The sequence below is a fragment of the Mirounga angustirostris genome, unplaced genomic scaffold, assembly GCF_029215605.1.
Source record: "Mirounga angustirostris isolate CCGP_5_RB_7025 unplaced genomic scaffold, mMirAng1.0.hap1 SCAF_8, whole genome shotgun sequence".
Lineage (NCBI taxonomy): Eukaryota > Metazoa > Chordata > Mammalia > Carnivora > Phocidae > Mirounga > Mirounga angustirostris.
This window is the reverse complement of record NW_026991716.1, coordinates 45,331,095-45,343,198: the sequence shown is the minus strand read 5'-3', so window position 1 is coordinate 45,343,198 and position 12,104 is coordinate 45,331,095. Positions and strand designations below refer to the sequence as shown.

The following is a 12,104-nucleotide window of genomic DNA, read 5'->3' as shown; positions in this document are numbered from 1 at the left end:
AATGAGCTATCAAATCATGAAAAGACATGTAAGAACTTTAAATTCACATTACTAAGTGAAAGAAGCTAATCTAAAAATGCTGTGTACGATATGATTTCTACTATAGAACATTCTTGGGAGGGCACAACTATGAAGGCAGTAAAAAAGACAATAGTTGGCAGAGGAGGGAGGGGAGAGATGAATAAGCAGAGCCCAGAAGATGTTTAGGGCACTGAAAATACCTTGTATAATATTATAATAATGGATATATTTAATTATACATTTGCCCAAGCCCGTAGAATGCACAACACGAAGAATGAACCATAGTGAAAACTATGGACTTTGGGTGGTTATGATGTGTCAATGTAGCTTTGTCCTTGGTAAAAAATGTACCCTTCTGGTGGATGATGTTGATAATGGGGAAGGTTATGCATATTTAGGGGCAGGAAGTATATAGGAATGTGCCTTTCTTTCAATATGTGCCTTTCTTTCAATTTTTTTGTAAACCTAAAACTGCTCTAAAAATAAAGCCTTTAAAAAAATTTTTAAAGAGAACTCATGAATTCTTTTAAAAAATTATATAATAACATAATAAGGAAAGTATATGAACTATTAAAGAAAAAAGAATTGTTCGGAACAAATACTAACAGCATAAAAATTAAAACTGCAGTGGACACCATTTTATTTGGGGGCAAAAGTTACATATATTGCTGGTGCAATATATAAATTAATAACCCTGGGATCTAACTGTTCCACAATTATCTTAAATATGGCTCATGTAAATATTAAAATATGTACTACAAATTTGCTTATTATAATCTTAAAATATTAAAATTTTAAATACGACCTAATGGAAAAAATGGACAAACTGTCATATATTTCAAAGGAATATTATGTAGCTCTAAAAAATTTTTGAATCTTATTGAGAATAATGTATGGCATAAAAATGTAATATATATTAATTTAAAACACGTTCAAACTTTGTATATATATATATGGAAGTATGTAATATTTTAGTGTCTTCTTATTTTTTGGCATTTTATAAGTTCATTACAATGTATACATAGTACTTTTTGTCATCAGAAATAATATGTTCTTAAGTAAGAGATTAGTAATGTCGGTTACTCTTCTTTTACCATAGCCACATGTACCTTGGTGGATCCTGATCGGTGCACAAAATATTTCGGTTACTGTAGAAGACACTGCTTTAAATATGAAAGGCAAATTGATATATGTCTCTCACCAAGTAAAATTTGCTGCATTGAGAGGTTATTTGAAGAAGATTAATTTTGAAAAGGAAGATGTACCTGTGATCAAAGAAGTTTGTACACCAGTGCAAAGAGGTATAGGAATAAATTAGACTTTCTGTAATAAATAAAGACATATGCCAATATTGATATCTTCCTCTGTAGATATTAATTATGCATTCAGTGGAGTGAGCTAAGACCTTTCTTATATTCTCAAGTTAGAGGTTTTATGATAGAGGTCTATCTTTCATTAATTTCCTATCATATGGATATCACCTTTGCTTCAGTTTAGAACCACTTTTGATCTGTCATGGCTTACCTAAACTTACACAATTGAACATTTGCCAACTTAACCATGACCTTATTAGAAATGTGATTGATGAAAATTAATACCCATAGACTTATCAGTTATCTAAATGTCATCGTTATGTTATTGACATTGAGAAACAGGAAACCTCAGAACAAGATGAGGACATAAGCTACAGTACAGCATGACGATATTCACTGGCCATTCCCTTCTTCTCTCTGAGTTCTGTTCGTGCAAGAAGGCATATTAATTGAATATTATTTAATACTAATACTATTAAACTGGGTTTAAATACAATCTGAACTTTGGCCAGAGTCTAGACTCAAAACATTATCTTGGCAGTTTTGTACTTAGTTCTGAAGGGATGGAAAAATGCATAAGTTCTGTTGTTTCATTCTCAGTGTAACTACTAGACAGCACAAATAGTCTCTGTAATGATAAAAGTTAAGGGAAAAACATAGAGACTAGAATTTTTTTCCAGCTAAAAACAAAGGACCAATCAACCATTTATCAATATTTTACCAAGTTCCCAAACATTTTTACTACTGTTTTTTTTTTAAACTAATTTAACAACTGGCCCAAGATTACTGCTTTTTTTTTTTTTTAATTTTTAAATTTTTGTTTTTTTTCACTAGAGATCTAGTGAACCTCATGATAATATCTAGTTTAAACAGCTTGTTCCAGGACAGGCATCATATTGCCTCTGGGGATTTAAGTGATGTGTACCTAAAAAACAAAAACAAACAAAAAAAATATGTTTAATTCAAGTACAATGTCTAAGTTAGAGGCAAGAAGGGTAACCAAAGTCTGTACTTCTGCAGGATCAACAATCAGATATGAGGATCAAATTCAAGAATCTGAAAAGAGAAGAAAAAAAATGTGGGGCGCCTACGTGGCTCAGTCTTTGAGCGTCTGCCTTCGGCTCAGGTCATCATCCCAGGTCCTGGGATTGAGCCCCGCATCGGGCTCCCTGGTCAGCAGGAAGCTTGCTTCTCCCTCTCCCACTCCCCCTGCCTGTGTTCCCTCTCTCACTGTGTCTCTGTCAAATAAATAAATAAAATCTTTTAAAAAAATGCATAAAGAGCTCCAGGGATGGAGAACAAGTTGTAAATGTTGAATGCAATAAGAAATGAGACAAAATAATTCATGATTTGCATTAAATCTTTGTGGAAAGGGATTTTGGAGGATGGTGGCAGCAACATAGTTGTTTAGAATAGAATGACTATGGGCTAAACCCAAAACTCCTGGAAAAATTTACATCAAGCAGACAAGATATCCCTGCATACCTTATCATATAAGTTAGTGGAGAAAAAAAAATACCAATGGTTTTGAGTCCTCTATGGAATCTGTACTTGGGTGGGAGGAATCAGATGGAAGAAAAACAGTTTTTTGATGGGTTTGAGAAGACACCCAGAGTGCCAACAGCATTTGTTGGGAAAGACAGCAAACCAGTTCATTGACAACAGCTACAACTACTTCTTTCTTGGTGCCACCACTAGATTTCAAGTAAATTGTGAGGGTTTAAGAAATATTATATTCTTTTCCTTTGTGTCTCCTCAAACCTGTAATAGGCTCGTAACCATACTATGTATTCATTAATAAATGTTGGAAAATAATAAAATATTTAACCTAGACATTCCAACTTATTTCTTGTCTGTCTTAAGCAGACAGCATTTTATTCTAAATTTTATAGTTTAAAATTTCATTTCTGGAAAACACTGAGATTTCTGGAAGAAGGCATTTCTGGTTGTTATCCTAGGGGATTTGCTATTGATTCATGTAATCTTGGACAAGTTACTAAACTAGCTCTCAGTTTGCTCATCTGTAAATGATAATATATTATAATTAAATAAATATAAAATTATAACTATGATCTGTATTATCTGGTCCTCCAAATGGGAATTTCAATTTTTATCCATATATCCTCCAACAATTTAAGGTGGTCCTTCTATGCAGTTTATAGCAACACATTAAAATCTTCTTTCTTCTCTTAATTTCTATCATTCTGATACCCCTGGGAGTCTTCCTCTACATGGTGGTAAAAGTGGGTATGATAAGAAATAATCAAATTCTTAATGCATTCGGAAGTCTACCTAGCCAAATGATCTGCTGGGAACAGAAAGTGAGGATGTGACTTGCATCCTTGCACACTAGGGATGACCCAAGGCTTTGTGTTTGGGTAATTGTAAAAATACAATTGCCATTATATGAGTTGTGAAAACTGTGGGAGGTGCAAGTTTGGTGAGAGTGTACATATCAGAAGCTCAGTTTGGACATCTTAGGTTAGATATTTAATTGGAAAGACCGATTAGGCAGTTGAATGTTTGTTTAATGTTAAAGACAGAGGGTTCAGGCTAGAGATAAAAACTTGGAATCGTCAACTTCTAGATGCCATTTAGAGCCATAAGATTGAATGAGATCACCTTGGAAATAAGTAGAGGTAAAATTTCTGGGATTAATCTTTATATCTGGGATGTCAAAATCCAAAGATTGATGAGATGAGAAACCAGTGTACAAGACTAATAAGAAGTGACAAGAAAGTTAGGAGACAACTAGGTAATATGATGTCCTAAAAAGCCTCTTAAAAGAATGAATCAATTATTTCTAAAAAGCCAATTAAAATAAAAACAAGAAATAGCCAATGATTTAGCACATGCTAAGTCTTTGAGGTCTTTGAGGACCATTCCTAGAACAATTTCAGGAGAGCAGAAGAGGCAAAAACCTGGTTCAAGAGAGAATGAAAGGATAGAAATTTAAGAGAAAATATAGAAAATTATTTTAGGGGCACCTGGGTGGCTCAGTCAGTTAAGTGTCTGCCTTCAGCTCAGGTCATGATCCCAGGGTTCTAGGATGGAGCCCCGCATTGGGCTCCCTGCTCAGTGGGGAGCCTGCTTCTCTCTCTGCCTGCTGTTCCCCCTGCTTGTGCTCTCTCTCTCTCTCTGGTAAATAAATAAAATCTTTAAAATAAGAAAATTATTTTAAAGAGTTTGGAAATAAATTGAACAAAGGAAATGATGTGGTAGTTAGAGGTCAAAATAGGGTCAAGAGTTTTTTTTCAATATTTATAATTGGAAATATTTTTTAAACACTACAAAAGAATCTAATAGAGATCAACAAAATGAAAAGGCAATGTATGGAATGAGAAAAAAATATTTGGAAACCATCTATGTAAGGGGTTAATATCCAAAATACTTAAGGAATGTGTGCAACTCAGTTGCAAAAAACAACTTGATTAAAAATTGGGCCGAGGCACCAAATAGATATTCTCTCAAAAAAGTCATGCAAATGGCCAGCAGGTACATGAAAAGAGATGCTCAACATCACTAATCATCAGGGAAAGTCAAGTCAAAACCACAATGAGATTTCACCTTACACTCTATGGAATAGCTAGTATCAAAAAGACAAGTGATAACGAGTCTTGGCAAGGATGTGGAGAAGAGAACCCTGTGCATTGCTGATGGGTATGAGAACTGGTACAGACACTATGAAAAACAGTGTGGAGTTTCCTCAAAAAAATTAAAGTAGAACTACCATATGACCCAGAAATCCCACTTCTGGTATAGCCAAAGGAAATAAAAATAGGATCTCAAAGAGGTATCTGCACCCCCATGTTCATTGCATTTTTCACAATAGCGAAGCTATAGAAGCAATCTGTGTTCATCTATCAATAAAAGGATAAAGAAGATGGATAAAGGCTGTGTATGTGTATATTTATTTATTTGTTTGTTCGTTTATTTATATTAGACCCTGTGCTGGGGGCTGAGGACCCTGTGTGGGTTTTACAGCCTCACAGGGAGTAAAGGCATCGACCACTTACTTGTAGCAGGAGCATGAAGGCTAGAAACTGAGAAACTGGCGAGTGAAGCTGGTGCATCATGGGGTTCTTATCTGAACAGGAGGGACAGTGGGGACAGAGATAGTCCCTGGGACAAAGGGAGGCCTGAAAGATGAGAAGAAATTCTCCATAGCCTCAGGGCACCAGGGTCCCAGTTGGTTAAGCACCAGACTCTTGTTTTCAGCTCAGGCCATGATCTCGAGGTCGTAGGATCCAGCCTCACGTCAGCTCTGGGCTCAGCACTGGGTCTGCTTACCCCTCTCCCTCTGCCCCTCGCCCCACTCATGTGCTCACTCTCTCAAATAAAACCTTAAAAATTAATTAATTAATTAATTAATTAATTAATTCTCCATAGCCTCATTGTGGCAAGTGGCTACTCTACAGGCCGTGTAGCTCTCAATCTCCTCCATTACTGATTTCTGCTAAACTTGCTAGGTTGCTTTTTCATTCGTTCACCCAGTATAATTGTTGAACACTAATTGTGAGTGACAGCTCCTTTTGATTTTTCTCAATGGGGTCTTCATAGAGGTGTAACAGAGAAGACACAAATGGCTTTGAAAGTGTAGAGACTTCAATTTGCCACTCAAGAGTTGTGCTAAATTGGATAGCCAATTGGTCTCCAAGGACTTCAGCTTTGTTAGCTGTGAAAATATGAAAAACCATATTCTCTGGAGAGTTCTGTAGGGAGGGGACTTCTAAATGTACTAAAAAGCCCTCTGCAGATTATCTGACATGTAGTAGTCGCTTGTAAGTATGAGTTTCCTTACCTCTATAATTTGTTTTATTTTTATTTTATTTTTTTTAAAGATTTTATTTATTTATTTGACAGAGAGAGAGACAGCGAGAGAGGGAGCACAAGCAGGGGGAGTGGGAGAGGGAGAAGCAGGCTTCCTGCTGAGCAGGGAGCCTGATGCGGGTCTCGATCCCAGGACCCTGGGATCATGACCTGAGCCGAAGGCAGACGCTTAACGACTGAGCCACTCAGCCACCCTATAGTTTGTTTTAAACATGAATTTGTAACCACTGTTCAGGACTCAACACAAAATTCCTTCCAGTTTTATAACATGTGATTTATCTTAGATTGAAAAATTCTCTTACAACGAAAACCTACAATCCTTGTCCCACATTCTCTACCAATGTAATCACATTCCTTTAACGTCATGCAACATAGCTATTACTCTTGATGCTATTTTTCAAAGTATTAAGAAAAAAATTAGTTGTATTCAATTGTCTTTTATATGTCATTATTTTCATGTTATATTTGATTCATTTGATATTTCCTAGGTCTTCTTTACGACTTAAAAAAATTTTTTTTTCCTTTTTTTGGTTTGTGTGAATTATTTCTTCACATATTTTGACAGGGTTTTTTTTTTTTCCTCTATCAACATTTTTCCTTATAATCCAGCACTCTACCCATAAATGTTCCCCTAAATTTTAATTCTTGATCCTCTGTGCTTTCTTTAGTTCAGTTCATAAAAATCCTCAAATCCTACTCTCTCCAATGCTTTCCATAATCTTTTTGTAGCTTCCTTTTGAAAAATTCTACTTGAAAATTCTGCTTTCAATCCAAACTCAAAATATCTAAAAGAATTTTGAGAACGTGGGAGATGAGCAGGAGGATTTTAGTATTTATCTAATGCCCTGTAATCACCCCAAACTTAGTGGCTTAAAAACAAATAATTATCAATTATTTTTCATGGCTTCTATAGGTCAGGAGTTCAAAAGTTGCTTGACTGCGATAATCTGGTTCAGGCATTCTCTGAGACTGCAGTGTATATTTGTTTGGGCTGTAGTCATCTGAAGGCTTGAATAGGCCTGGAGAACGCAGGAGGTGACTCATGTTTTGGCAAGTTGTCGTTAGCTATTGGAAGGGGATCTCAGATCCTCTCCCTAGGAGCCTCTCCAATTGACCTGTGCTTGCTTACAATGTGGTGGTGGAGTTCTAAAGCCAGGCAGAGTCCATATCCTTTCTTGAACTAACCTTAGAAGTCAATGGCACCACTTTGTACTGCATTGGTAATGATAGACCTACACACTCACCTAAATTTGTGGAAAACCACACAGACTCCAACTCTCAGTAGGAGGAATGTCAGTCACACTGCAAGAAAAGCATATCAGATAGGATCAACATATAGATGTGGTTACCTCTGGAAATTATAATTTGTCCCTGGTGTCTGAGCCCTTTCTAATTGTTTCCCACTATGTTTACAAAAATGGTAAACTTGAAGGCAAGGCAGGTTCTGAGCATTAGAAAACTGCAGAAGAATTTTTAAAAATATCTGTTAAATATTTTTTTATTTAAAATCAATTAGTTAACATATAGTGTGTTAATAGTTTTAGAGGTAGAGTTTAGTGATTCATCAGTTGCATACAACACGCAGTGCTCATTATGTCAAGGGCCCTCCTTAATGCCCAACACCCAGTTACCCCATCCCCCACCCACCTCTCCTCTAGCAATTGTGTTTATATATATATATTTAAACAAACACACAATCCTTAAGACTAGGAAAGATGTGGGATGCCTGGGTGGCTCAGCCAGTTAAGTGGCTGCCTTGGGCTAAGGTCATGATCCCGAGGTCCTGGAATCGAGTTCCGCATCAGGCTCCTTGCTCAGTGGGGAGCATGCATCTCCCTCTGCTGCCACTCCCCCTTCTTGGGCTCACTCTCTCTCTCTTCGATTTAAAAAAAAATTAAAAAAAAAAAAAACTAGGAAAGATGGACTCCTCAAAGAGATCATAACACCAAAAAAAGTATATGCAGATAAATCTAAGTATCAATTGATTATATAATTAATAATAGTAATATCTAATAGGCAAAGAAAACAGGAAAGAATTAAAACAACTAACAGAAATGATATATAGTTAGGGAAGAATCTTGTGAGTATTAAAATTATAAGAACAGAAGTGAAAGAAATAGAGAAAAGTACAAGAAAAAAATTAACGGAACTAGAAGAATTCTTTGAAAAATCCAATAGAGTTGTCAAACTTCTAGTAAAACATGAAAAGAGAATGAAAGAAGACACAAATCATAGTCCATCCCCAAAATATAAAAGTGGCATTAATGCTGCTTCTGCAGATATTAAAAATAAGATATTGTAAATAACCACATTAATAAATTTGAAAATTTATACAATTGACATATTTAAAACAAAAATGCAACATAAAATTGAGGGAAGAGATGAAAACAATTAAAAAGTGTAATCCTATAAGCATTAAATTGATTGAATCATAGTTAAATTTTTTTCTCAAAAAGAAACTTCATGACTAGATAGCTTTATTGGTGAGTTCTACAAAATGTTCAAAAATTAAAATTTCTAATATTGGACAAAATCATTAAGGAAATTTAAAGAAAATGAAAGAGTATGATCTCTTACTCAATTAAGGAAGCTAGAATTTTGTAAGAATGAATAAATGTGAGGGACGCCTGGGTGGCTCATTCGATTAAGCGGCTGCCTTTGCCTCAGGTCATGATCCCAGGGTCCTGGGATTGACTCTCCCATGGGGTTCCTTGCTACACGGGGAGCCTGCTTCTCCCTCTGCCTGTCCCTGCTTGTGTTTACTCTCTGTCTCTCTCTTCTTCTCTCTCTGACAAATAATAAAAAAAAAAGAATGAGTAAATTTGATGTTCTTGGAAATAATTTTTTCCAGTGGTAATTCTTGGTTTCTGGTTTGAGAAGTGTCTCAAATACAGTAATAACATTCCAGCAGTGTTGCCCCTAGGATGTTTAGGATTCCAGGAGAGTATTTCTTGTAGAGTGCCTATTTACATAAATCTTTTGATTCAAAAATGCAACACAAAATCCGTGAGTCTATGTGAAGTATAATTACCTATCAATGAAGATCTATAATATAACAATATTATAACATACAGTCATATATTTGTTATATATTATGTTATATATTTGTTTTCTGTCCAATCAGTGCATGTGAAGAGTATTCAGTTTTCAGGCAACAACTCTTCATGTCCTTTTTGTCAAATGCCTGTTTCTCATGAATTTTATGTCTCCCACACACATACAAAAGGCAGGAATGGTGTTATTAAGCATAATGCCATGATTCTTTCAAGTCTATTTTATTACAATAGTATATGTTTTCATGATGCTGCATCACCCATTTTGCTGCCACTGAATGCTGGTTTCCAATGACTCCTAAAAGTTACTGTGAATTTTTGGTGATTATCAAGAGGGCAGGTCTAACCCAGAATATAAAGAGAAATGTGGATGATTTTTTTTTTCTGGTCATGTTAAATTTATGATTATGAATTTTATAGCATATTGGTTGCACAACACGTCCAACAATTTCTTGAATGTTTTAGGGGCCTCAACCACTGCATTCCTAGAATCTGATCTCTTTCATTGCTGACCATTCCTTTGCCTTCCATGCATCGTTGTTACACTGAAGGATAGAAGAGCCTGTGGTCAGAGCAAGAATGATCTTATTGAGTAGGGAGTGCTATTCCTCCTCTGGCATAGCTTAAGACCAACCAGGAAGAATATAGTATTATTACATCCATTAAAAGCGAGAAAGGGGGCACCTAGGTGGCTCAGTTGGTTAAGCATCTGCCTTTGGCTCAGGTCATGATCCCGGAGTCCCGGGATCAATCCTCACATCAGGCTCCCTGCTCAGTGGGGAGTCTGTTTCTTCCTCTGCCCCTCACCCTGCTCCTGCTCTCTGTCTCTTGCTCTCTCTCTCAAATAAACAAAATCTTAAAAAAAAAAAAAAAAAAGCAAGAAAAGACATTTACTGATCCAAAGGGACCATTAGCATTTCAAAATGAGGAGCAACAATTTGGAAAATTCTGAGAAGATAGGCTTATTTATCCTCAGGAACACTTGATAGCTGGTACTCCTGTGGAGAGAGGTGGGGAGTAGAGTGACCACCCTAAGTAGCGGCAGATAGAGGAGAAGGGTGGGGTAGTGTTACACAAAGCAAGATAATATATCACCATTCCTGTTGCCCTTGGGTGCTAGAGACTGGAGATGGAATTTCTATGGAAATACAGAAGGGGAAGAAATCCTTACCCCAAAGCACAAGCTCAGTTCTAAGGGCGGCACTGAACCATAGGTAGCTCTAAGCTCTGAATTTCTTCAGTGTCCCATCTGAATGAGAACTGCCCAATATTAAGGTGTCAACACTATTCTAGCAGCCCAATTTCTCCTTTTCCTACAAAAGAAATATCTTGCCAACCAGCAGAATCAATCCACCTGTCAGGCCTTTCACTTAACCAGAGACTCATATGGGGGTGCTAGGATGACTTTTAGGCATGAAATCCAGAGCTCCCTAAGACATCTGGTGAACACCGGACATTGTGGGGGAGTCTGGCAAGCCAAAATACTGCCTGAAGGAAAGAAACAGCACCAGGGCCTACTCCAGTCCAGCCAGGGCATAGGGCACCTCACTCAGATGGCTCTGCCATCCATGAATGGTCAAGGGACTCAGAAAAATTCTAGGAAGCTATTCCAAGGTACAGAAACAGTGAGGGAGTGCCCTGTATACCAGGGTCCAGAGCAAGGTCTTCCCTCAACAAAGTATCAATGTGTCCTACAAATTACTGCAATGAAATGTGACAGAAGAAACTTGTCATCTCCTATGTTTACACCTATCTTCGCCATATCTGGGTATGCCAACTCCCATTAAATACATTTACCTATTCTTTCTTTATATTCTGTACAGTCACTACTTGCAGGGGAGCATCTGAGATCTTAAAGTAAGAAAAGCAAGGAGCACCTTTTTATTTTATTTTATTTTATTGTTATGTTAATCACCATACATTACATCATTAGTTTTTGATGTAGTGATCCATGATTCATTGTTTGCGTATTTTATTTTATTTTATTGTTATGTTAATCACCATACATTATATCATAGTTTTTGATGTAACAAACATGATTCATTGTTTGCGTATAACACCCCATGTGTATAGCATTGTTATTGCACTTTTCAATATGTGCCCTCTTTAATATCCATCACCAGACTAACCCATCCCCTCACCCCCCTCCCCTCTAGAACCCTCAGTTTGTTTCTCAGAGTCCATAGTCTCTCATGGTTCATCTCCCCCTCCGATTTCCCCCCCTTCATTTTTCCCTTAAGCAAGGAGCACATGTTAAAAACCCTTTGTATTTTTCCACATCAGTTTTGAGCTGCTGAGAAGGTAAGCATGTATGTGGAAAGCCTGGAAACGCAAAAGTAGCGAAGAGGTAGTCTAAATATCCCCTGGTGCATGTGGTGGCCATGTTGTGGAGACAGAGATGTAAAAATTTATGAAAGGCTTCAATTTACTTTGATATGCCCAAGTTCACAAACTATGGAGATATTACAAATGATTCTCTCTCTATATACACATTCATTTTTCTTTTAATGGCTTCGTAGTTCGTCATGGCATGAAGCCATCATAAGTTTATTAATCCTGACTTCCACTTCTTTCAGTTTCTTGTTGTTGAATCGGACATCTGTGTACGTAGAATTTCATGCATAGTTTTATGCACACTATATGAAGAAGGAATGTGAAGTTTAATAATACCTGGGTCAAAGTATATGTGACTTCTTAATGTTTACACATAGTCAGGCTTTCCTGTGTTTTCCCACAATGGGCCCACAATTCATGGTTGCTCTTTAAAGTATAACAACAAAAATGCAACATACGATTATTTTAAAAAATTGTAATTGTATTCATTTATATCTTCTTAATTTCCAGTGAGTTAAATATTTTGGGTGTGTTTATTATACTTTGTAGTTCT

General features: G+C 36.5%; 1 protein-coding gene across 1 annotated transcript; it reads left to right on the top strand.

The window, feature by feature from the left end:
* Window positions 1-295: 295 nt before the first annotated feature.
* DEFB114 (defensin beta 114) lies at window positions 296-1,266 on the top strand. The gene is made up of 2 exons (XM_045866180.1): window positions 296-404; window positions 1,085-1,266. Exons 1-2 carry the CDS (start codon window positions 296-298, stop codon window positions 1,264-1,266), a joined length of 291 nt encoding a protein of 96 aa, XP_045722136.1.
* Window positions 1,267-12,104: the final 10,838 nt, after the last annotated feature.

Bases quoted from the DNA above. Each gene is read 5' to 3' on its own strand.
- DEFB114 (XM_045866180.1), top strand. From the start codon at position 296: ATGAACCATAGTGAAAACTATGGACTTTGGGTGGTTATGATGTGTCAA. The intron at 405-1,084 runs GTTATGCATATT...TTCTTAAGTAAG, and splicing joins TGATGTTGATAATGGGGAAG to AGATTAGTAATGTCGGTTAC.